The sequence below is a fragment of the Pleurodeles waltl genome, chromosome 4_1 (genome assembly GCF_031143425.1).
Source record: "Pleurodeles waltl isolate 20211129_DDA chromosome 4_1, aPleWal1.hap1.20221129, whole genome shotgun sequence".
Classification (NCBI taxonomy): domain Eukaryota; kingdom Metazoa; phylum Chordata; class Amphibia; order Caudata; family Salamandridae; genus Pleurodeles; species Pleurodeles waltl.
In genome coordinates, this window is record NC_090442.1 from 771,119,829 (window position 1) to 771,145,627 (window position 25,799).

Consider the following 25,799-nt stretch of genomic DNA (forward strand, 5'->3'; position numbering starts at 1 on the left):
TGTGCCACTAAGTTCTTGGCGCTGTCTCAGATCACTGTCTTCTAAGCTTCCCAGAGCTCTACCAGAGACTCAACCGACCCCACATTTTCCCAGAAATAGATTTCAGTGTCCACCCTCAGCCCACGTGCCACCTCTCAGTCCTGCAAGTCCCAGTCTCCATCTCCGCATCCCTGCTCTACTTTTCCCAAACCACACTCACAGAGGCGAATGATCAGACAAACGTCGGGCCAGATAATCCGCCTGGAGGACAGATCCCACCTCTCCCACCAGGGTGAAGATGTAATCTAGCCTGGAAGAAACCTTACGGGGTCTGGAGAATTAGGAGTATTTTTTTTCGGCAGGATGGGCCCTCTGCCACAGGTCAGACAGTCCAAGGGCTGTCCCAAAGCGATATAAAGGTGTGGGAGGGAGGGGGGGTCAGACTCCCAGTCACTCCAGATCTATCTACTGCCCTCACCATCACATCATTAAAATCACCCCCTATGACATGGAGCGGAGCCTCTGCCTCCAATAAAATCTCTGCCAGTTTCTCGAGCAAGGGAGACTGAAGCCTGGGTGGAGCATAAGCACTCAGGAACAATATCTCTTGTCCACCCCATACCTCCTGTATCCCCACATAGTTACCTGCCGGATCCGTCCACTGCCCTATGGGTTAAAAGTGAGGGGACTTATGGATTAGAATCACCACCCACCTTGAGCCCGAGGTAAAGCCCACATGTGCCAATGTAGCGCAGGGCCCTCTACTCAAGAATTTACACTTCGTGTCTTTGTGATGTCTCTCCGGCAGGAGCACTACATCCGGGTGCAGCCTCCTTACATATTGTGACACCAACCCACGCTTAACCTTGTCCCCCCAATCCATTGACATTCCAGGATAAGACAGAGAGGGCCAGCGGATCTACCTTGGGAAGCCCCGGATCACCTATAGAGGCCATAATTAGAGGACGGAGACAGTATGTGAGAGCGTACCCTGCATCTGCTGCTTCCACACGAGCCCACGAGACGTCCAAAGCCTGACATCCCATCAGAGGAGACCTACTAAATGTCTGCGTTTGCAGATTTCTTACTCTAAACAATAACCCATAAAGAATCAACCCCTTCAAACCAAGTAGCTCCCCCTCCCCCCTTTCCACCTACCTCAAACCCCCGTGAGTACGAAATCTGTGTACCGTCTTGGCAGGAGTTGAGAGTTCTGTAGCCCCCCTCTATCCCTTCAGTTCAGAACTGCCAACCTAGGACAATGATACCTGTTGAAGAAAACAGTCTCCCAGGGACACCCCACACAACAAACCACGTTTCTTTAGATTAGAGAGTGCTCCAGTACCAATTCCTGGTCCTCTCCATGTGCGGGGGAAAGCAGAAGGAACCAGCCACTCTCCTTCAACATCATATTAAGGTATTGCCTCTACAGTCTTATCACCTCTGCTAGCCCCCGGGGCCTCTTCCTCAGTTTGTAAGTGGCTAATGGCCTCCACCAAAGGATGAGGAGAGACAGTCTCCAACTCAATGTCTACACCTGATCCATCCATTTTTGAGACTAGAACAGGATCCTCACTTCTGTCTCGGTTCTGGGCGGACCTGCTGTGATTTCCTTCTGAATCAGACAAATTTACTCCACTCCTTGTCTCTCGTGTCTGCTGCCACGGTGCGCCTCTATCCCCCCTTTGCCTCCTACGGCCCCTCTGACTGGGGGGCAACCACTTCTTGGCTTGCGCTCCTTCTCTGTCCATGGGTCTGCAGTCAGTCTATTAGCTCCCCCTCCCAGAGTCCCGGGGGTGCTCTGTTAGCCACGCTCATGCCTCCGGTGTTTGAAAGAAGAAGGTTGTACCTTGGAAAAGGAACTTCAATTTGGCTGGGAAAAGGAGCATGAGAGTTTGGCCTTCACAGAATCGAACATGCAACGCTGCCTCTGGACTTCTTTGGTATAATCGGGGAAGATAAGAATCTTAAAGTTGTCATGGCAGACTTCCCCCAGTCTATAAACCTCCGTCAAGATCATGTCTCTGTCCTGAAAATTTAGAAAGCGGGCAATTATTGGCCTGGGGAGGGGGACCCGGAGGCGGTCTACTCCCCAGAGCCCGATGGGTACGTTCAATCACAAAACAAGTCGAGAACTTTTCAGCCGGCAGGACTCTCCGCAGCTATGTATCTAGAAAGTTGCCCACGTTCGTCCCTTACACCCTCTCCAGGAAGCCCACAAATCTCACGTTATTTCTGCGGACCCGATTTTCCACATCCTCCAGCCGCCACACAATGTCCTCATTAAGGACTCTGGCTTCCGCCACTTCTTTACGGAGATCTCGGCATTGTCTGGCACCTGCGGCATCTTGGTTTCACCCCTGTTTAGCCCACCTTTTGAGCCCCTCCATTCATGTCAATTACAGTTTCTTTTATGAAAGGCGGCTTTTCTTGTAGCTAAAACGTTGCTGAAGTACATTAGTGATTTATGAACACTGACTATTGAGGTACCACTCATTCAAGTACACAAGGTGAGTAAAGCCCTTAGAACCTTTCCAAATTCTTACCTAAAGTAGTTTCACCTTTCCATTTAAATCATACTACACAGCTGCCCGTATCCCCACCCGACAATCTGATTCTATTACAAAGAGTCTCATACACGCTAGATGTTAAATGGGCACTCGTACTATACTGACAGGGCCAGACCTTTCCGTCAGACCTTTTGTTGCTTCTTCTAAAGTATACAAGGGTCAGCCAAAGCACCCCTTCCTGAAGCTGGCAGTAATTGTTCTTTTTATTCAATATATATTGAGTAACTAATTACAATGCACAGGGTGCCCATGCTTACTCTGCACTCTCACTTGCTGTGTGCAAAACAACCTAAAGGTGGAGTCTGTGCTCATGCGCATTATGAACTAGAGGAGGAGTTGCAAAGTATCCCGTAACTTGAAGCTTCTTCAAATGTAAACAACTAATTTCTGAGCCTAGTGCTAGATGGCAGGAGTATGCAAAGCATGCTTATCAACAGAACAACACTATGAACTGCTGCATAAAGGACAAGGAACATTTTCCTTCTTTTGATAATGAGGTTGACATTTTATTTCTGCTTAGGTATATTTTAATCTCCATTAAACTACATCACTGTAATTTAGAGACTAATGCTTGATATTTTGAATTTTGTTTAATTAAAGAAGTGTCTTTATCTTTTTGCTACCAGAAGTCACACAGGAGCATAGGTCTTTGTAGTATAACTGTATAGAATACCATACCTTTCTGGGTATGAATCTGTTTGTCTGAGCTAAACCACTATCACTACAGAGCGAAATCTACCATCTTTGTTCTAGATTGGTTTCCATTCATCTGGAACCACTGTTGTTGAGATAAATGTTCTCACTTTTGTGTGGATCAACTAGATAAGCCTGTTTATCTAAACTAAACTGCTGTTGTTTTAATGATCACTTTGCCAAGAATACAAATTCACCAGTTGGGGATAGGGTGCATCATCACATTATGCAACTTTACGGAAAAAGGAAATGTGTTAATTTCTGTACCTGACTCAGCTGTTTGCATCAACATAAAACTGCCTGTCAATTTGGTTGTACTTTTTGTCTCTTCTGACATACTGAAGATAAAATCTTTTTTAAACACTGGTGTAGCAAGTTGACACGAGCATAATTTTCCATAAAGTACCTGTGTATAGTTACTATTCACTTCTATATGTCTGCCACCAAAAAAGTACCTATAGAGGTGTCCAAATAAGGGATGGAATGGTCAGTATAGTGCTCTTTAGTAGCTGTTTTTAGCTGGCTGATTGAGCTGCTTTTAGTGGCTCTAAGATTTAGCTCTGTATCTCCACCATAGATATTTCTTTTATATGTTCAGTTCCATGGAGCTAAAACTTATAAGAATCATTGTTAGACTCAACATATAATGCATAGCCATAGGATACCTAGGATCGTCATTCTTTATGGACCTTGTATTTTCCTGTAATGTGAAACTTGAGTAGGCTTGTAGTGCTTCCGATATATAGTAAAATATAGGAACACCCAGGAGCATAATACCACAAAGTTAGTATTTCATCAGTTTGTCAATCTTATATTGGACGTGTGAGTGATGATAACCGATTTTGATCTTTTGAGTACTAAAATAACAAATTACCGTATACATTGATTACACCTATGAAACAAGGACAGTTTTCTTTTGTTTGTTTTGGCAGTGTGGTTTGAGATTTGTATCTATATTCACACAAATGTTTACATAGCAGGGATAGTAGCATCACTCATGGTTTTCAGAGGACTATGTAAGCATTTGCCTCTCAAGGAATGGTCTGCCATGGTGGTACACCCTGTGTGTTTAAACAGAGGATTTGCTAAATATTCCTATTTTGTAAATGTAGACAAGTGTTATAACCTACCTGGCACATATTTGTTCAAATAAATTGATGATGTGCAGTTTAATTAGCCTGTCTAGCTAACCATGGATGTTGGATCTCGCCTTTATTTTGCCTATTTTTATTTTTAAAAAGTGACCGAGGTGATTTTCTTCAAATTCATTGTTAAGAAGGATTTGCAGTGATTGCCATATTGCCAGGTGCTGAATATTAGCGGCGTAGAGATTGAAATATTCCATTACTAGGGTGCTGTCTACATCCATGTTGAAATCTAAGTGCTTAGTTGTCATTTATTCCTCAAGCTAATTTATACTGTGGCCATGGTCTGAAGATTAAATGAGTGTTAAGTTTGGCTGGTGTTGTGTAAAGTGAGGGAATGTGCTTGATACTAAGGTTAAATAACAGCTTATGGTCAAACTACCTCATCTTACAGACATTATAATTTTTATTTTTTTTATTGTGAAATTTTCCTGCTGTAATAATTGGGTTTTTTTATAATTATTAATTATTATTAATATGTGCTTCTCTACTTAAGTGAAACATGGTTAAAGCAGATCCATCATTAAATGGCCTAGTAGATTATTGGTACTTCACTGTGAATCCTACTCTGTTTGAAATTGCATGGGCCATGTATGCTCAGACATAAATGTATTTAATAATTCTGGTTCAAGAGACATGCTAACTTTCTGTAATTCCTACAGCACAACATATTTCAAATTCAGTCTGTCTAAACTGCGTAAGGACAGAGAGATTTAGTGAAGGAATGCAAGGCTCATTATATCGTTATCAATTTTGTCGATGAGGGCCATGAGACCTTCGGTCACTCCATACCGCTCCTTACCCCAATCAAAGATGCGGACCATACCAGCAACATATTAAATATATTGTACCATTACGCCTGTGTCGCCTATCTGCATAACGCTTTCACAGTAACTTTGTGTGATACAACCATGGCTAACCTCAGATATAGTGCTCAGTGTGGGCATTCATTCACTTGCTTACCCATGGTTCAGAGGATGGAGTGCTGTTGTCTTCGGTGATGAGTATAGGAGTTGGGTTGGACCTTTTGACCAGTACAACATTCTAAAAGGAAATGAACACAGTTGAGTAACTTTCTCTAACACTGTGCTCTGGTAATTCTTATGAAAGAGTAGTCTCACTGGTCAGCATTTAAATGTGACTTTGTCATTTGTGCTTCAATGTTTGTGTTCTAGTAAAAAAAGAGCACAACATCGAGCAGCACTTGACCAATAGTGTTTCATGGTGAAAGTATATATGTTAAGATTCTGGAGCTCTGCAGTTCTTTGAAAGAGTAAAGTAGTAGCTAGTAAACTTGCAGTATGTCCAGACTTCTTAGGCAGAATATCATCTGGAACCTTCTGCAGAACAAGTACTTCTCAAGGCAGTGCTGACTGTGGGAACTTTGACCTACAAATGTTTCTGGAAATATCTAGTCTGAATATTGGTAGAATTAAATCTCCTTGTTCTTTCTTATGAATGAATGTTTCATTGTTAGCCTGTCAATTTTAAATTATGCTCATGATAATCAGTAGAGGCAGAGTATTTTTTTGAGTATTGAAAATGACAAAAGCAGCTTTAGTGTTTCTAAGCGTGGCATGAATATTCTACTGTAGAAACTTTCTGGTAGAAAATGATTTGCAGTTTACGTTTTCCTACAGGATAAGGTGGTTTTAAGGACTATTTTCACCTAAACTAATTACATGTCTACTTGTGGTGTATAATGGAGATCATCTTCTTCTTCTTCTTCATCCTCTTCTTCCTTCTTCTCCTTCTTCTCCTCTTCCTCCTCCTTCTCTTCTTTTTCCTCTTCTTTTTCCTCTTCGTTGTCCTCTTCTTTTTCCTCTTTGTCCTCCTTCTTTTTCCTCTTTTGTCCCTCTTTTTCCTCTTCTTTCTCTTCTTTTTCCTCCTCTTTCCCTTTTCTTCTTTTTCCTCTTTCTCCTCTTCGTCCTCCTCTTCTTTTTCCTCTTCTTCCTCCTCTTCTTCCTCCTTTTTCTCCTCTTCTTTTTCTTCTTCCTCTTCTTTTTCCTCTTTCCTCTTCTTTTTCCTCTTCGTCCTCCTCTTCTTTTTCCGCTTCTTCTTTTTCCTCTTCTTTTCCTCTTTTTCCTTTTCTTCTCCTGTTTTTCCTCTTATTTTTCCTCTTCGGCCTCTTCTTTTTCCTCTTCTTTTTCCCCTTCTTCCTCTTTTACCTCTTCTTTTTCCTCTTCTTTTTCCTCTTCTTCTTTTTCCTCTTTTTTCCTTTGTCCTCCTTTTTCCTCTTTTTTCCACTTCCTCTTCATTTCCTCTTCTTTTTCCACTTCCTCTTCATTTCCTCTTCTTTTTCCTCTTCCTCTTCTTTTCCTCTTCTGTTTCCACTTCTTTCTCTGCTTTTTCCTCTTTTTCTTTTTTCTTTTTTCCTCTTCTTCCTCTTTTTCCTCCTCTTCTCATTGTTTAAAATCTGTAAGGATATGGCTTCAGGTTTACTTGTGGAATATTGTGATGTCTGCGATGGCAAAGCTAACACTGAATTCACCACTATAGTTGCAAAGTCAGTCTGCAGATCCCTCCTTACGTTGAAGCAAGGACTTTTTGGTGGCAATTCCACTTGTTTCTATGGCCTAGTTTGCAGCAGATTAATGTTAACTTACTTTATGGTGTAATAATGCACCTCCAAATGATCAGCAACAGAATATTTGAACATCTATAACATGGCCCTGTAACTTTGATAGGGTCTTTTGGTATCTAGGTCTCTGAAGTAGAAGTCTTGTGGCAGTTGGTTGTGGTGCATTCCAAGAAAGTAAATTACGTCGTCGCTAAAATCCTGGTTTGAAGCATAAATTGATTGTGAGTCTTAATGTTAAAAAAAAAAAACATTTTTGGGCTTCATTCTTGAAAAAAAAGTGAATCTACATGCTCACATCAATCAGTCAATTTGCAAAGTGAGATTCCTGAGAAATGAGTGCCTGCTCCATGTAGAAGACTTCAAAACAGAGGTTTACTTACTAGTCCTTTCAAAATTCAATTAAAGTAATTCATTACTGACCTTCATTACCAAATCTACCTTGCTTCTTTAAAGCAGCCCTAAATGCCACAGGTTAGCAACTACCACAGTCCAGAAGATCAAATTACAAACCCTCAATCCTGATCACTTGTAATTCTTTCCATACAGATAGGAGGCTTATTAGTTCATAAGACGTTGCCCTTCTTTCGCTATTTAACAAACTTGTCTGCACCAATGGCTGATATTTCCCCTGCAATAATGCTAATACCTTTTATTGTTTGTTTCCAAGTTTTGACACCTAGATGTAGTATACTGTATACCTTGTATGTTATTTACTGTATATCTTCCAATATGTAAATTATGCACTTGTACTTTTATGTATAGTGCTCCGATATCGTGATGGGTCTGATTTACACTATACAAAACTGCATAATAAATAAAACACATTTAATAAAATTTATTTAAGCTGCCATTTTCCGATTCATTGAAGTTACTTACGTCTTTTGATCTAGTGTCCCATGCAGTAGATCCTATATACAGTTATAGAGGGAAAATATTAAAGACATAGTAATGTGTACTTTGAGTTATTAGAGCAGAAGCGTACAGTTTATTGAAAAGGACAGCACATTTGAAAAGGAAATTCTCACAGTATCTGAAGTAGATAATTCAGCAAAGAGCTAACCAACAAAAACACAGAAACACAAGCACACAGGGAAAATCATAAACCAGTCTAGTAACTAGCATGAACCACTGGGCATAGACCATGTCCTGCTTCCTTACTGAGGATGTGAAGATGTTGCTATATAGTTTCAAAAGTTGGAGCACCACAGAGTGCATATATGTTTCTGTAGTAGTTGCAAACCTGTTAAAGTCAGGACTGATTCCTTCATTCTCATCAGTCTACTTCTGCACATCCTTGTATGTTGTTTGGTGTTATGACTTGACAATGGGCCAGCGGATTGGCAGCTTGTTGTGGCACAAAAGTTATCTTCTGGGAAGTAAAATCGACACAACATACTAGCATTTGTTTGCTTGATGAGGGGATGGAATGTAGTCTTAAAGAAGGGGTTGGAGATTGCTGTAGGGTTCAGTGACAGACTTCCAAGTATGCTGAGAGGTAGAGATAGGTTTAGTAAATTTGTGATTGTGCCAGGTGAAGTATCTGGGGTGAGATCTTAGCAGGTTTAGCAGATGCTGTAGATTAGTAGTGTGCTAAAGAACAGTGGGTGGCAGGTTTAAAAGATACTGTATAATTGTGGCATATTCGCTAGATAATGCTTAATGGTAGCATGTTTAGGAATCATGTGGGATGACAGCAGGCTTTTCCAAATCTTTGAAGTGCTTCTTAGTTTAGTGGATGCTGTCATGCATGCTTTCGGATGGTAGCAGATTTGGAAGTTGCTCTGGGATGGTAGCAGGCTTGATATGGAATAGTGAGAGATGCCTTGGGTTGGCAAAAGCTTTGAGATGCTTTGGGGTGACAAAAGCTTTGAGATGCTTTGGGGAGACAGCAGGATTAGTAGATGTTTTTGATCAGCTGTATTGGGGCTGTTGGCAGAACTGATAGATGTTGGTTGAGAGAGGTTTACTAAATGTGGGATAGTGTTAGATTTGGTAAATGTGGGAATTTGCTATGGTCTTAGGTTTGGTAAGTGCACTAAGTTAGTGGTCGTACCCTGCTGTGTCATGGTGACAGGTTTGGTGCATGCTATAGGATGGTGGCAGGATTGGCAGGAGATGTAGGGTGATAACAAGTTCGGCTCTGGAGTTCTTAATGTTGGGACAATTTTAATTGGAAATTTTGATGTTCTTATCCAGTTAAATTTTGTAATTAACGTCTTTTTGTCTTCATTGTTAGACATGGATTAGTTTAAAGGTATTTTCAGCCATTATTTCAGATGTCTGTTCAAGTGTTCGTATGAATGGCTTTACCCCTTGGAAATGTGTTCTTTTTTTTTTCTTTTTTTTTTTTTTTACTTTTTCCTTAGCCAGTGTTGCCTCACCATGTGCATGGAATGTCTGTGTGAAGAGAAAAGCTCCTCTAGTGGCTTCGGACAGTAGCTCATCAGGGGGTTCCGACAGTGATGATGAGGAGAAATCAGGAATTGTAACCGAAACCATAACTACAGGGTCAGGACATGAAACCATCAAACTCACCATGGATGCCAAGAATGAAAAAGCTGTCTTTACCAGGTGAGTGCAAGGAACCTTTAAATGTGGGCAGCATGGGGAAAAAAGGTATTGATTAAGCTAGTAGATTTGGAAGATGTAGCGTTGTGGCTAGTGGTAAGGATAGATGTTGAGTCATTAGAGTACAAGGTTACTTTAAACTGAGTGGGCATAATGTACAACAGGGTTATTGATTATGATAGAAAGTTTAGAAGTGATAGTAATTTGAATGTGGTGCGGTTACAAGGGTCTCTCTGAATTTGTCTCTTGTCTTTCTCATCAGATGTGACTAACATGTCACATGTTCTCTATACCCTGAATGCCTGTAAGATTGTAATGGAATTCATAGCTCAGTCAAGCCTGTGTCATCCCATTGTGTTTATTATTTTTAGTCTTTCAGACTCTAGTAACCGTTTCTAAATAACGAGGCATCCTTATCATATGCTATCCAGCATCTATAGTCATTCTCTTTTGAGTCATCACTGATGGTTTCAGCTTAACTCCCGCTCAGACGAACAAAGTTATAAAGGTGCTTTATTGAAGGGGCGGGCTTGCTAGAGTGCCTTGTGTCAATCGTAATCTTTAAGCACCACTGTTTTCCTTCTCAAGATGTCTCTTCGCCTTCACATCCTAGACATGCTCTTTTTCAGAAAGATCTTTGTTTTTTGTACTGTACATGTTGCGTGAGAAGTATGAACCACTACTAGGCTCAAAGGATGAGGTGAAAGTAATACTCATCTGAGTCAAGCTACAGCCCACTTTTTGTATATTTTAAAGAATTTGTAACAATACGACTTGTGGACTTCTGCATTGTCAAGCCAGACCTAAACACATTACCAAACATGCACACAAATAATTTGCACACAAAGAATTTGTTCTTGGAAAAGAAATTAGACACAAGCCATTGAGTGCGATATTTCTCACATTTAAAATACAAATTAACTATACCAAAGTACACTAAGTGCTGGGATTCAGAAGATCCCTAAATATGGCAAGTTGGTAGCAGTCGAGGTAGGTAACCTACATATCAACCTCAATACTATACCAATAATGGCATTGTCAGTTTAGTTTCTTCTCTTTTCTGTAGCCTCAAAAGATCACAGGCATCCTGTGAGCCCAATGATACCCCTTCTTTAAGAAAGCCGCACATAGTGAAGTAATACACATTATGTAACAAAACATAATGTAAACTTATGGTTCACTGCTATCCACTGTATGTGTAGAGCAGTCTTGTAATTTCCTTGTCTGCTGATACCAGGTAAGGTGCAGTGTCCCAAATGGATATGGCAGTGCTGTACAAACACAATTGTTTTCCAATTATTTGGTCTAGATAATATATGCTGCTGCTAAACTGCATATGATCTCATTAGTTTTTGCATGTGCAGCGCTTGCACTGTGCTTACAAAACCTTTATTAAGCAACAAAAAGCATAAAACGTGCTTGGAGCCACCCATTACGTACTGTTGCATACCACTGGTTGGCTCCAACGTCACTCTTGTTTCCTTGCTCCTTCTTGGTCAGAGCTTCCTCCTCGCCTTGGCTTCCTCATGGGGCATTGTGTGTGTTCCTGCTATGGAGCACAGAGCAGGTACAGCTACCTGTCTGGATCAAGTGTCATTCCAGTGGCCGTAGGGTCCTGCAAGCACTTTTTTTGTACTTTTTAATATACATTATTTTAGAATGGATGTCTCTGCTATCTGTCTCCCTTCTCCCCCTATTGTTGTACCCTCATGTTGCTTTGCCCCACCTGCTGTCATTCTATACCACCCCACCCTCTTCCCCGCTGTGATTTGCTTTATAGAGCGCACCCTCTTCCCCTCTGTGACTTGCTATTTGGTTATAGAACGCGCAATTACCCTAGGTGGTTTGGCACAGTCCATTGTGCCCCACCCTCTTCCAGCTGTCCCCTGACAGGCTTCTGTGCAACATAGTTTAAAGGAAAAGAAAGAGCTATGATGCAGTCAAGGCTGGTGTAGGAAGCTGGCTCTTTATATGATGTATACCGAAATGAGCTATATTGTGCAGAGTGTCAAGGGGTTCCCTTACCAGTGGACAGGGCTTGCTATGCAATCACAAAGTGCTCTATTAGGTGGAAGTGTGGGCGAACAGCGTTAGGCTTAACACAGAAAAGTGTGAGACATTTGCAAATACCCACAGTCATTAAATGAGACAAAGACTCAAGAAGGAGATCAACACCAGTTTTCAAAAATAACAGTATCCATCTATATATATATATATATATATATATATATATATATATATATATATATGTTCAATGGCATGTGTAGCTGCAGATACACATGCTATGCATATTCTGCCATCTAGTTTTGGGCTCGGAGTGTTACAAGTTGTGTTTCTTCAAAGAAGTATTTTCGAGTCACAGGATAGAGTGACTTCTCCTCTTCGGCTCCATTGCGCATGGGCATCGACTCCATGTTAGATTGTTTTCTTTCCGCCATCTGGTTCGGACGTGTTTCTTTTCGCTCCAATAGTTCAAGTCGGAAAAGTTCTATAACTCGCTAATTCCCGTCAGTATTGTTTCGATCGCGTATCATCTTTCATCGACCCTTCAGTACCGTCGGGTCAAACATCTTTACTCGTCCTTCGGGGCGCCCGTGCCCAACTCGGGCCTGGTCGGGCCGACCGCGTGGAAGCCTCATGGACCGGATCCCATTCCGCTTTTGTCCTCAGTGCCACGCCAAATTTCCCTACATAGACCAACATCTCGTCTGTAATCTCTGTCTCTCCCCAGACCATCGGGAAGAAAATTGCGAGGCCTGCAGATCCTTCCGATCGAAGAAAACTCTCCGAGACAGAAGAGCACGAAGATTGAAGATTGAAGATGGTGTCAAAGAGCACCAAACGTCTCGACGTCGAGGAAGAGGAGATTATGCACACCGCAGTCTCCGTCTGAGGGTCCGACTCCAAGCAGGAGTCCAAGGAGGACAGACCAATCACGGCAGGACAGCACATGAGTACGTCTTCCCTGGTCCCAGCCAAGCCCAAACATAAGGCCTTGGGAAAGCCACTGCCGGAAGGCCATGGCTCGACCTGTAAAAAGACCTTCAGTGACCAACCAACAACTTCGGCACCGAAAAATGGCCACACCACCGAAGCCTTCGGACTCAAGCTGAAGCACTGGCTCCGAAACTATCAAACATCGATCCTTCAAGTCGAAACCTCAAAAATCACTTTAGAAGCCGAGGCCAACATCCACTCCCAGCCTTTCGATCCTGAAAAAAAACAGCTTTGGAGCCGAAAAGGCCAGTTTATACGGAGGAACATGGACTTTCGAAAGTACTTAAAGAAAGCCATTGAATTTCAGAGGAACACACACAGATGGAGGATATACAGGGAGTGCAGAATTATTAGGCAAGTTGTATTTTTGAGGATTAATTTTATTATTGAACAACAACCATGTTCTCAATGAACCCAAAAAACTCATTAATATCAAAGCTGAATATTTTTGGAAGTAGTTTTTAGTTTGTTTTTAGTTTTAGCTATGTTAGGGGGATATCTGTGTGTGCAGGTGACTATTACTGTGCATAATTATTAGGCAACTTAACAAAAAAAAATATATACCCATTTCAATTATTTATTATTACCAGTGAAACCAATATAACATCTCAACATTCACAAATATACATTTCTGACATTCAAAAACAAAACAAAAAAAAATCAGTGACCAATATAGCCACCTTTCTTTGCAAGGACACTCAAAAGCCATCCATGGATTCTGTCAGTGTTTTGATCTGTTCACCATCAACATTGCGTGCAGCAGCAACCACAGCCTCCCAGACACTGTTCAGAGAGGTGTACTGTTTTCCCTCCTTGTAAATCTCACATTTGATGATGGACCACAGGTTCTCAATGGGGTTCAGATCAGGTGAACAAGGAGGCCATGTCATTAGATTTCCTTCTTTTATACCCTTTCTTGCCAGCCACGCTGTGGAGTACTTGGACGCGTGTGATGGAGCATTTTCCTGCATGAAAATCATGTTTTTCTTGAAGGATGCAGACTTCTTCCTGTACCACTGCTTGAAGAAGGTGTCTTCCAGGAACTGGCAGTAGGACTGGGAGTTGAGCTTGACTCCATCCTCAACCCGAAAAGGCCCCACAAGCTCATCTTTGATGATACCAGCCCAAACCAGTACTCCACCTCCACCTTGCTGGCGTCTGAGTCGGACTGGAGCTCTCTGCCCTTTACCAATCCAGCCACGGGCCCATCCATCTGGCCCATCAAGACTCACTCTCATTTCATCAGTCCATAAAACCTTAGAAAAATCAGTCTTGAGATATTTCTTGGCCCAGTCTTGACGTTTCAGCTTGTGTGTCTTGTTCAGTGGTGGTCGTCTTTCAGCCTTTCTTACCTTGGCCATGTCTCTGAGTATTGCACACCTTGTGCTTTTGGGCACTCCAGTGATGTTGCAGCTCTGAAATATGGCCAAACTGGTGGCAAGTGGCATCGTGGCAGCTGCACGCTTGACTTTTCTCAGTTCATGGGCAGTTATTTTGCGCCTTGGTTTTTCCACACGCTTCTTGCGACCCTGTTGACTATTTTGAATGAAACGCTTGATTGTTCGATGATCACGCTTCAGAAGCTTTGCAATTTTAAGAGTGCTGCATCCCTCTGCAAGATATCTCACTATTTTTGACTTTTCTGAGCCTGTCAAGTCCTTCTTTTGACCCATTTTGCCAAAGGAAAGGAAGTTGCCTAATAATTATGCACACCTGATATAGGGTGTTGATGTCATTAGACCACACCCCTTCTCATTACAGAGATGCACATCACCTAATATGCTTAATTGGTAGTAGGCTTTCGAGCCTATACAGCTTGGAGTAAGACAACATGCATAAAGAGGATGATGTGGTCAAAATACTCATTTGCCTAATAATTCTGCACTCCCTGTAGTTGAAAGGCAAGCCAGAATTCCCATTCACAAGGACACTGGCAAAATTATAACTGCACCTCCTCTGAAGCCTAAGAGGAAGCTGGCCTTTCAAGAATAATTGGACACTGCTCAGCCACCAGCTAAAGTGCCAAAGACTAAATAAAAATCTCCACCTCAGTCTCCTCCTCATTCTCCGCACCTGCTTGTCTCTCCACCTACTACTCCCAAACCTGTACAATCTCCTGTACATTCTTTTGATTCACAACAAGACAATGTGGATCCATGGGATCTCTATGATCCAGATCCCATTCCTGATAACAGCCCAGACTGCTATCCCTCCAAACCATCACCACCGGAGGATAGCACCGGATATACTCAGGTTTTAGCTAGGGCGGCATCCTACCACAATGTCGCCATGCACACTGAGCCCTTAGAGGATGATTTTCTCTTTAACACATTATCCTCTACACACACTACCTATCAGTCCCTTCCCATGCTTCCAGGCATGCTAAAGCATGCACACCAGATATTTCAAGAGCCAGACAAAGCCAGGATAATTACTGCCAGAGTGCAGAAAAAGTATAAACCACCTTCCTCTGATCCAGCATTCATTACACAACAACTGCCTTCTAATTCTGTAGTTGTAAGCGCGGCCAGAAAGAGAGCCAACTCCCAGTCATCTGGGGATGCACCCCCCACCGGACAAGGAGAGCAGAAAATTTGATGCTGCAGGCAAAAGGCTAGCATTGCAGGCAGCCAACCAATGGAGGATAGCCAACTCCCAAGCACTATTGGCTAGATATAATAGGGCCTACTGGGACGAGATGACGGATATCATGCTACATCTCCCCAAAGACCAACAAAAAAGGGCACAACAAATACTCGAGGAAGGGCAGGCTATTACCAATAACCAAATCAGATGAGCCCTAGATTCTGCAGACACAGCAGCTAGAACAATTAATACTGCTGTTACTATACAGAGACACGCATGGCTTAGGTCTTCAGGGTTTAAGCCTGAAATTCAACAGGCAGTCCTTAATATGCCATTTAATCAAAAACAGCTTTTTGGCCCTGAAGTAGACACTGCTATTGAGAAAATTAAAAAAGACTCAGACACCGCTAAAGCCATGGGTGCTTTGTATACAACACAATATAGGGGATCCTTTCGCAAACCTCAATACAGAGGTGCATTTAGAACGCAAACACCTGAGGCATCCACCTCTCAATCAAAGTCAACCTACCAACCTCAATACCAACGAGGTGGGTTTAAAGGTACTTACAGAGGCCAGTACCCCAGAGGCAGGGGAAAATATCAATCAACAAAACAAGCCTCACAGCAGCCAAAACAGTGTGACTTACTCCATCTCTTCCCAACTCACACCTCACCTGTGGGAGGAAGACTGCAAAGGTTCCACAACAATTGGCTACCTATTTCAACAGACAACTGGGTATTATCTATTATCCACAATGGTTATTATCTATTATCCACAATGGTTATTATCTATTATCCACAATGGTTATTGCATAGAAGTGGCACAAATGACCCCAAATATTCCACCAAAACCACACAATCTCTCCACCCAACATATCTCAATGTTGCAACAAGAAGTAAAATCTCTATTACTCAAACAAGCGATAGAGCTTGTGCCACAAGATCAAATAGGAACAGGGGTCTATTCACTGTACTTCCTTATTCCCAAAACTTCGGAACCTTAAGACCAATATTAGATCTCAGAACTCTTAATCTTTACATCCTGTCGGAACACTTTCACATGGTAGCACTACAGGATGAGGTCCCACGTCTACAGCAGCAAGATTTCATGGCAACATTAGACGTCAAGGATGCGTATTTTCACATACCCATCCATCCAGCGCACAGAAAATACCTCAGGTTTGTAATTCAGGGAGAACATTACCAGTTCACGGTGTTACCCTTCGGCATAACAACAGCTCCCAGAGTATTTACAAAATGCCTGGCAGTAGTAGCTGCCTACCTAAGAAGACAACACATTCATGTCTTTCCATATCTCGATGATTGGCTAATAAAATCCAACAGTCAAACACAGTGTCAAAACCATACACATTATGTTATACAAACCCTACACACCCTAGGGATCTCCATAAACTACCAAAAATCCAACCTACAACCTGCGCAAATTCAAAAGTATTTAGGAGCCACACTAAATACACAAACAGCACTTGCAAGCCCAAGTCCACAAAGAGTACAAGCATTTCACAATGTATTGGCACTAATTCAGCAAGGCCAACAGCACGCTGTCAGATTCGTAATAAAACTGTTGGGCATGATGGCATCATGCATCGCCATTGTCCCACATGCAAGTTTAAACTTTCTGCCTTTACAACAGTGCCTTGCACAGCGATGGTCACAGACACAGGGTCAACTTCACAATCTAGTGCTGATAGACCGCCAAACATGCATATCACTTCAATGGTGGAATTCCACAAATCTAAACAAAGGGCGGCCTTTTAAAGACCTTGTGCCTCAGACCATACTTAAAACAGATGCATCAGTGATTGGATGGGGGCACACCTCAACAATCACAACATTCAAGGATAATGGGACACCAAACACAAACAATTTCACTTAAATCACCTAGAATTGCTAGCCGTACTTCTAGCACTTAGAGCTTTTCAGCCTCTTCTCACTCACAAGGGCATCCTTATCAAAACAGACAACATGACAACAGGGACCCATTCATCTCAACTGTCCCTCCTAGCCCAAAAGATTTGGCATTGGGCAATCCACAACAACATTCACCTGGTAGCACAATACATTCCAGGGATGCACAACCAATTGGCAGATGTTCTCAGCCGAAATCATCAACAAACACACGAGTGGGAAATTCATCCCCAAGTGCTTCAGACATACTTTCACCACTGGGGAACGCCAGACATAGACCTATTCGCCACCAGCGAAAACGCAAAATGCCAAAACTTCGCATCCAAGTACCCACATCCTCTATCTAAAGGCAATGCTCTATGGATGAATTGGTCAGGGATATTTGCTTACGCTTTTCCCCTTCTCCCACTCATTCCATTTCTAGTTGACAAACTGCGTCAAAACAAACTCATACTTATTGCACCAATGTGGGCATGTCAACCCTGGTACACAACACTGTTAGATCTGTCAGTTGTACCACATATCAAACTCCCTAACAGACCAGATCTGTTAACACGAAACAAACAACTGATCAGGCATCCAGATCCCAAAATACTCAATCTAGCGATTTGGCTCCTGAAGTCATAGAGTTTGGATATCTTCAACTACCAACTCAATGTATGGAAGTAATTAAGCAAGAAAACCCACTACCAGGCAGTGTTATGCAAACATATGGAAAAGGTTTGTGTATTACTGTCAATCTAAACAAATTACCCTTCTTTCAACGTCAATACAAGACATTGTAAGTTATTTACTTAATTTACAAAAGGCAAATTTAGCCTTTTTCGTCCATTAAAATACATCTCTCTGCAATCTCTGCGTATTTGCAAAATTTACAACACAGCTCTTTATTTAGAGTCCCTGTTATCAAAGCCTTCATTCCACCTAGAACACCTCCAGTGCCTTCGTGGAATCTAAACATAGTGCTCACACGACTCATGGGTCCACCATTTGAACCTATGCACTCATGTCAGATTCAATACCTAACATGGAAAGTTGCCTTCCTAGTTGCAATAACTTCATTATGAAGAGTTAGTGAAATCCAAGCTTTCACTATTCAAGAACCATTCATACAAGTACACAAACATAAAGCTGTACTTCGAACAAACCCAAAACTTCTCCCAAAGGTTCTATCACGTTTCATATCAATCAGACAGTGGAACTACCAGTCTTCATCCCACAGCCAGACTCTGTAGCATACATACATTAGATATTAAAAGAGCTCTTATGTATTACATAGATAGAACTAAATCATTTAGGAAAACCAAACAATTATTTGTGGCATTCCAAAAACCACATACTGGAAACCCTATTTCAAAGCAAGGGCTAGCTAGATGGATAGTAAAATGCATCCAAACATGTTACCTAAAAGCTAAAAGGCAGCTATTAGTTAAATCTAAAGCACATTCCACATGGAAAATAGCGACTACAATGGCTTTCTTAGGAAACATGCCAATGACCGAAATTTGTAAAGCAGCCTCTTGGTCAACACCGCGTACATTTACCAAGCATTACTGTGTAGATGTGTTAGCAAGACAGCAGGCCACAGTAGGACAGGCTGTACTAAGAACACTATTTCAAACCACTTCAACTCCTACAGGCTGACCACCGCTTATGGGAGGTAAAACTGCTTTATAATCTATGCATAGCATGTGTATCTTTAGCTACACAGGCTATTGAACGGAAAATGTCACTTACCCAGTGTACATCTGTTCGTGGCATGTTCCGCTGCAGACTCACATGCACCCTCCCACCCACCCGGGAGCCTGTAGCCGTTTAAGTTCAACATTCACTTGTACATATATGTGTATATATATGTCTTTCTTCACTTATTCAACTACATCAAGGTTAATTCCTATAATTGCTTCAATCAACTTGAAATTCCGTTATGCAATTCAACACTCCAATATCATACTGGTTATGCATCCTACAACAGATAAAAAGATCACAATAAAATAACCATGGTAAAATGACCCAAACTATCATCATAATGACAGCGATTGTTCTACAATTTTCTACCACTCATTTTCTAACGCATATTTTCAGCGTTACTTTGCACTTGACAAGTAGTATGCACAATTCGTTACTTAAGATTTCACACTCATTCTGTACTGTTATTTTTTTATATCTTATACTTTGTAATAGGAATCACAGTTCATCATCATAATTACTGCACAATTCAGCGTTGCATGCGCTTATATATTTAACCGTCTAAAGAGTGAAATACTCACTATTGGTGCCTCTCATTACCATATAGTACCTTCAATGGTGAACTGTACAATATTCCTCTTTAACAGTTAATTACAAGTATAAAATATACTATCAAAATCCCTGGCTTTACTGTCTTTAATATGACACTCCCTTAAAGAGACTTTGTGATCATAAACTACTTGCCTATTTGGTTCTAGCAGAACAATTGTTACCTAATCAAGTGCAACCTTTACTATTTCAAAGTTCCATATTTTCTATATCTGTTGTGGGTGCAAGATTCAAATATTCAAATGTGCATGTAGCTCTTCACTTTTATTTAATCCATTTGGTTCCTTGGTATCTAACATCAAAATATATATTGACTATTGCAGTCAAGATATATTTTGATGTTAGATACCAAGGATCTTTTATTTAATCCATTTGGTTCCTTGGTATGTAACATCAAAATATATCTTGACTATTGGAGTCAAGATATATTTTGATGTTACATACCAAGGAACCAAATGGATTAAATAAAAGTGAAGAGCTACATGCGCATTTGAATATTTGAATCTGGGCAGCGGCGTTTCATAATGTCACCCTGCATGCAGAACCTATCGAGGATGACTTTTTATTTAACACACTATCGTCCACACATAGCCAGTACCAGAGTGTCCCTATGCTACTGGGAATGCTGAAACACTCCAAACAAGTGTTTCAGGAGCCTGTGAAGGGCAGGGCCATTACTCCAAGGGTGGAGAAGAAGTACAAACCGCCACCAACAGACCCTGTGTACATCACGCAGCAATTAACACCAGACTCAGTGGTAGTAGGGGCAGCTCGCAAGAGAGCAAATTCACAAACCTCAGGAGACGCACCACCTCCAGACAAGGAGAGTCGCAAGTTCGACGCTGCGGGGAAAAGGGTTGCGGCACAAGCAGCCAACCTATGGCGCATTGCCAACTCACAGGCCTTGCTGGCTAGATATGATAGGGCTCATTGGGACGAAATGCAACATTTCATAGAACACCTGCCCAAAGAGTTCCAAAAGAGAGCACAACAAGTGGTGGAGGAAGGACAGAGTATCTCGAACAATCCGATACGGTCAGCAATGGATGCAGCAGACACAGCTGCTAGGACTGTAAATACAACAGTGACCATACGGAGACACGCATGGCTGCGTACATCAGGATTCAAGCCGGAAATACAACAAGCCGTGCTGAATATGCCATTTAACGGACAGCAGTTGTTTGGGCCGGAGGTGGACACTGATATCGAAAAACTCAAAAAAGACACAGATGCGGCTAAAGCCATGGGCGCACTCTACTCCCCACAGAGCAGAGGCACTTTTCGGAAATCACAGTTTCGAGGGGGGTTTCGGGGACAGAGCACAGAACCCTCAACCTCACAAACAAGGCCCACTTATCAGAGTCAATATCAGCGGGGAAGTTTTCGGGGACAATATAGAGGGGGACAGTTCCCAAAGAGTAGAGGGAAGTTCCAGAGTCCCAAAACTCCACAAAATAAACAGTGACTTCAACGTCACAAATCCCCAACACATAACACCAGTGGGGGGAAGACTAACCAAGTTCTACAAACACTGGAAAGAAATAACAACAGACACGTGGGTCCTAGCCATTATCCAGCATGGTTATTGCATAGAATTTCTACAATTCCCTCCAAATGTCCCACCGAAAACACACAACATGTCCAAACAACATACGGAACTCTTACAACTGGAGGTCCAAGTGTTGTTGCAAAAAGATGCAATAGAGATAGTACCAATTCATCAAAGAGGAACAGGAGTTTACTCCCTGTACTTTCTCATACCCAAAAAAGACAAAACTCTAAGACCTATATTAGATCCCAGAACACTAAACATCTACATCAAATCAGATCACTTTCACATGGTGACACTGCAAGACGTGATCCCACTGCTCAAACAACAAGACTACATGACAACACTAGACCTAAAGGATGCATATTTCCATATACCTATACATCCTTCCCACAGAAAGTACTTAAGGTTTGTATTCCAAGGAGTGCATTACCAGTTCAAAGTGTTGCCATTCGGGATAACAACAGCGCCAAGAGTTTTTGCAAAATGCCTGGCAGTAGTGACTGCTCATATCAGAAGGCAGCAAATACATGTGTTCCCGTACCTAGACGATTGGTTAATCAAAACCAATACGCAACAACGGTGTTCACAACACACAAAGTATGTCATAGAAACCCTTCACAAACTAGGTTTTTCACTCAACTACAACAAGTCACACCTACAACCGTGTCAAATACAACAATACTTAGGAGCAACAATCAACACAACAAAAGGGATTGCCACTCCAAGTCCACAAAGGGTACAGGCATTTCAAAACGTAATACAAGCCATGCGCCCAAAACAAAAGATACAGGTAAAATTAGTGGTGAAACTACTAGGCATGATGTCCTCATGCATAGCCATTGTCCCAAACGCAAGATTGCACATGCAGTCCTTACAACAGTGCCTAGCATCACAATGGCCACAGGCACAGGGTCAACTTCAAGATCTATTGTTGATAGACCGCCAAACATACACCTCGCTTCAATGGTGGAACACTATAAATTTAAACAAAGGGCGGCCTTTTCAAGACCCAGTGCCTCAATACGTAATAACAACGGATGCCTCCATGATAGGGTGGGGAGCACACCTCAACCAACACAGCATCCAAGGACAATGGGACACTCAGCAGAGACAGTTTCACATAAATCACTTAGAACTACTAGCAGTATTTCTAGCGCTGAAAGCATTTCAACCTATAATAACCCACAAACACATTCTTGTCAAATCAGACAACATGACAACAATGTATTATCTGAACAAACAGGGAGGAACACACTCAACACAGTTGTGTCTCCTGGCACAGAAAATATGGCATTGGGCGATTCACAACCACATTCACCTAATAGCGCAGTTCATACCTGGAATTCAAAACCAGTTAGCAGACAATCTCTCTCGGGATCACCAACAGATGCACGAATGGGAAATTCATCCCCAAATACTAAAAACTTACTTCCAAGGGTGGGGAACACCGCAAATAGACCTATTTGCAACAAAAGAAAATGCAAAATGCCAAAACTTCGCATCCAGGTACCCACAGGCTCACTCTCAGGGCAATGCGTTATGGATGAGTTGGTCAGGGATATTTGCATACGCTTTTCCCCCTCTCCCACTCCTTCCATATCTAGTAAACAAATTGAGTCAAAACAAACTCAAACTCATACTAATAGCACCAACTTGGGTAAGACAACCTTGGTACACAACACTACTAGACCTCTCACTAGTGCCCCATATCAAGCTACCAAACAGACCGGATCTGTTAACTCAACACAAACAACAGATCAGACACCCAAATCCAGCATTGCTGAATCTAGCAATTTGGCTCCTGAAGTCTTAGAACTCGGGCACCTAGACCTTACACAGGAATGTATGGAGGTCATAAAACAAGCTAGGAAACCAACCACAAGACATTGCTATGCAAATAAGTGGAAAAGATTTGTTTATTACTGCCATAATAATCAAATTCAACCATTACACGCATCTGCTAAAGACATCGTCGGCTACCTACTGCACTTACAAAAGTCAAAGTTAGCTTTTTCATCCATTAAAATACATCTCACCGCAATTTCAGCTTATCTGCAAATTACGCACTCAACTTCATTATTCAGGGTCCCAGTCATAAAAGCATTTATCGAGTGTCTGAAAAGAATTATCCCACCAAGAACACCACCAGTTCCTTCGTGGAATCTCAACATTGTCTTAACACGACTTATAGGTCCACCTTTTGAACCCATGCACTCATGTGACATACAGTACTTAACATTGAAAGTAGCTTTTCTGATAGCCATCACATCTCTCAGAAGAGTAAGTGAAATACAAGCATTTACTATACAAGAACCCTTTATTCAGATACATAAGCATAAAGTAGTTCTACAAACAAATCCTAAATTCTTACCTAAAGTCATATCACCATTCCACTTAAATCAAACAGTGGAACTCCCAGTATTCTTTCCAGAACCAGATTCGGTAGCTGAGAGAGCATTACATACATTAGACATTAAAAGGGCACTAATGTACTACATAGATAGAACAAAACAATTGTTTGTTGCATTCCAAAAACCTCATACAGGGAATCCAATATCCAAACAAGGCATTGCCAGATGGATAGTTAAATGTATTCAAACCTGTTATATAAAAGCAAAAAGAGAACTGCCTATTACACCAAAGGCACACTCAAGTAGAATGAAAGGTGCTACCATGGCCTTTCTCGGAAACATACCAATGACTGAAATATGTAAGGCAGCCACATGGTCTACGCCTCATACATTTACCAAACATTACTGCGTGGATGTGTTAACAACACAGCAAGCCACAGTAGGACAAGCAGTATTACGGACTTTATTTCAAACAACTTCAACTCCTACAGGCTGAACCCCACCGCTTTTGGGGAGATAACTGCTTACTAGTCTATGCACAGCATGTGTATCTGCAGCTACACATGCCATCGAACGGAAAATGTCACTTACCCAGTGTACATCTGTTTGTGGCATGAGACGCTGCAGATTCACATGCGCCCTCCCACCTCCCCGGGAGCCTGTAGCCGTTTTAAGTTGAGAAAAAATTAGACTTGTACATTTGTAAATTTGTAAATATATTACTTTTAAACACATTATGTACATACATATTTACTCCATTGCATGGGCACTATTACTACATACACAACTCCTACCTCATCCTCTGCGGGGAAAACAATCTAAGATGGAGTCGACGCCCATGCGCAATGGAGCTGAAAGGGGAGGAGTCCCTCGATCTCGTGACTCGAAAAAGACTTCTTAACTTAACTTAACTTAGTTAATAACTAGTATGAGAGTTTCAATTCAATTTCTTTTTGTTATCTTTGCCTACATATTTGCTTCTATTTACTACTTAGATTAGATTCGTTTTTGGATAAGAACAAGGTTTTCATAGACATAACATGTAAAATAGGAGGTAAAATTCATAGGCATTTATTTATATATGCATTTATACATGTTTTTGCAATTAGGCGTAATGATGGATGTTGTGAATATTATATGTTTAACTATCAGTATTTTTGTTACTTTGTTGCTTTAAGAAATGCACTTGTATTTAAATGGGGCAAAAATGGCGGCCCACACAGGTTGAGAAAGGCGGAGACGCCGAAACGCGTTCATGTTTGTTTGTATTAAACCTTAGATCTGCACATTCACGGAGTGCCGGTTGCCTTATTAAAAAATAAGGTTGTGTTTATATATATATATATATATACATATATATATATATATATATATAATGTTCGATGGCATGTATAGCTGCAGATACACATGCTGTGCACTGTTCCTGCCATCTAGTGTTGGGCTTGGAGTGTTACAAGTTGTTTTTCTTCAAAGAAGTCTTTTCGAGTCATGGGACCGAGTGACTCCTCACTTTCGGCTCCATTGCGCATGGGCATCGACACCATCTTAGATTGTTTTCTTTCCGCCATCGGGTTCGGACGTGTTCCTCTTCGCTCTGTTATTCGAGTCGGGAAAAAGACTAAAATTCACCAAAAGTGTTGGTATTGTTTGCGATCGGGAAACATCTTGCATCGACACCGACGAGACACAGCTGCGATGGCTCTTTGGGGCTTCCGCGCCTTGCCGGGGCCTGGCCGGCCCGACCACAAACGACGTTGAAGCCTAATGGACCAGACCCCTTTCCGTTTCTGCCCACAGTGCCATGCTAAGTATCCCTATACAGACCAACATTGGGTCTGTAATCTGTGTTTGTCACCGGAGCACAGGGAAGATACTTGCGAGGCCTGCAAGTCCTTTCGATCGAAAAAGACCTTGAGGGATCGGAGGGCGAGGCGGATGCAAATGGCTTCGAAAAGTTCAGAGCACCTCGACGTCGAAGAAGAGGAGATGGCTATCTCCATCCAAGGTTCGGACTCGGACGACTCCGACGCAGACCGACCACCTACAGCAGGCCAACACGTGAGTACGCCTGCCCCGACCCAAGCCCACAGTCAGCCCAAAAAACATAAAGCCTCGGGGACGCCACTGCCTGAAGGCCATGGCTCGACCCATAAAAAACAAAGCGGTGACCAAGCAACACCTTCAGCACCGAGAAAGGCCAAAATCGTGGCAGTCTTCGGACCTGAGCCGAGAACCTGAAAAAACTTGACTTCGACTTGTCGAGTCGACAAAGCCTCGAAAAAGGCTTTTGGAGCCGAGGCCTTCCATCAGCATGGGCATTTCAGTGCCGAAAAAAATGGCTTCGGAACCGAAAAAAGCCTCGTACACCGAGGAACATGGACTCTCTAAACAACTAAAGGAGAGACACAGATTTGAGGAGTAACTTCAAATGGAAGAGTTTGACGAAACACAGGCAAGGAGACAGATCCATAAGGATACTGGGAAGATCAAACTGCCCCTCCTCTCAAATTAAAAATAAAACTGGCTTTCCAGGGACAATCAGAGACTGAA

General features: G+C 42.0%; 1 protein-coding gene across 2 annotated transcripts in view; it reads left to right on the forward strand.

The window, feature by feature from the left end:
* The window catches only part of PPP6R2 (protein phosphatase 6 regulatory subunit 2), an 891,343-nt gene that overhangs the window by 682,857 nt on the left and 182,687 nt on the right, over positions 1-25,799 (forward strand). For both annotated transcript variants that reach the window (XM_069229423.1, XM_069229422.1), the window contains exon 22: positions 9,335-9,539. In XM_069229423.1, coding sequence (XP_069085524.1) covers positions 9,335-9,539 — 205 coding nt within the window. The remainder of the gene's footprint in view (positions 1-9,334; positions 9,540-25,799) is intronic.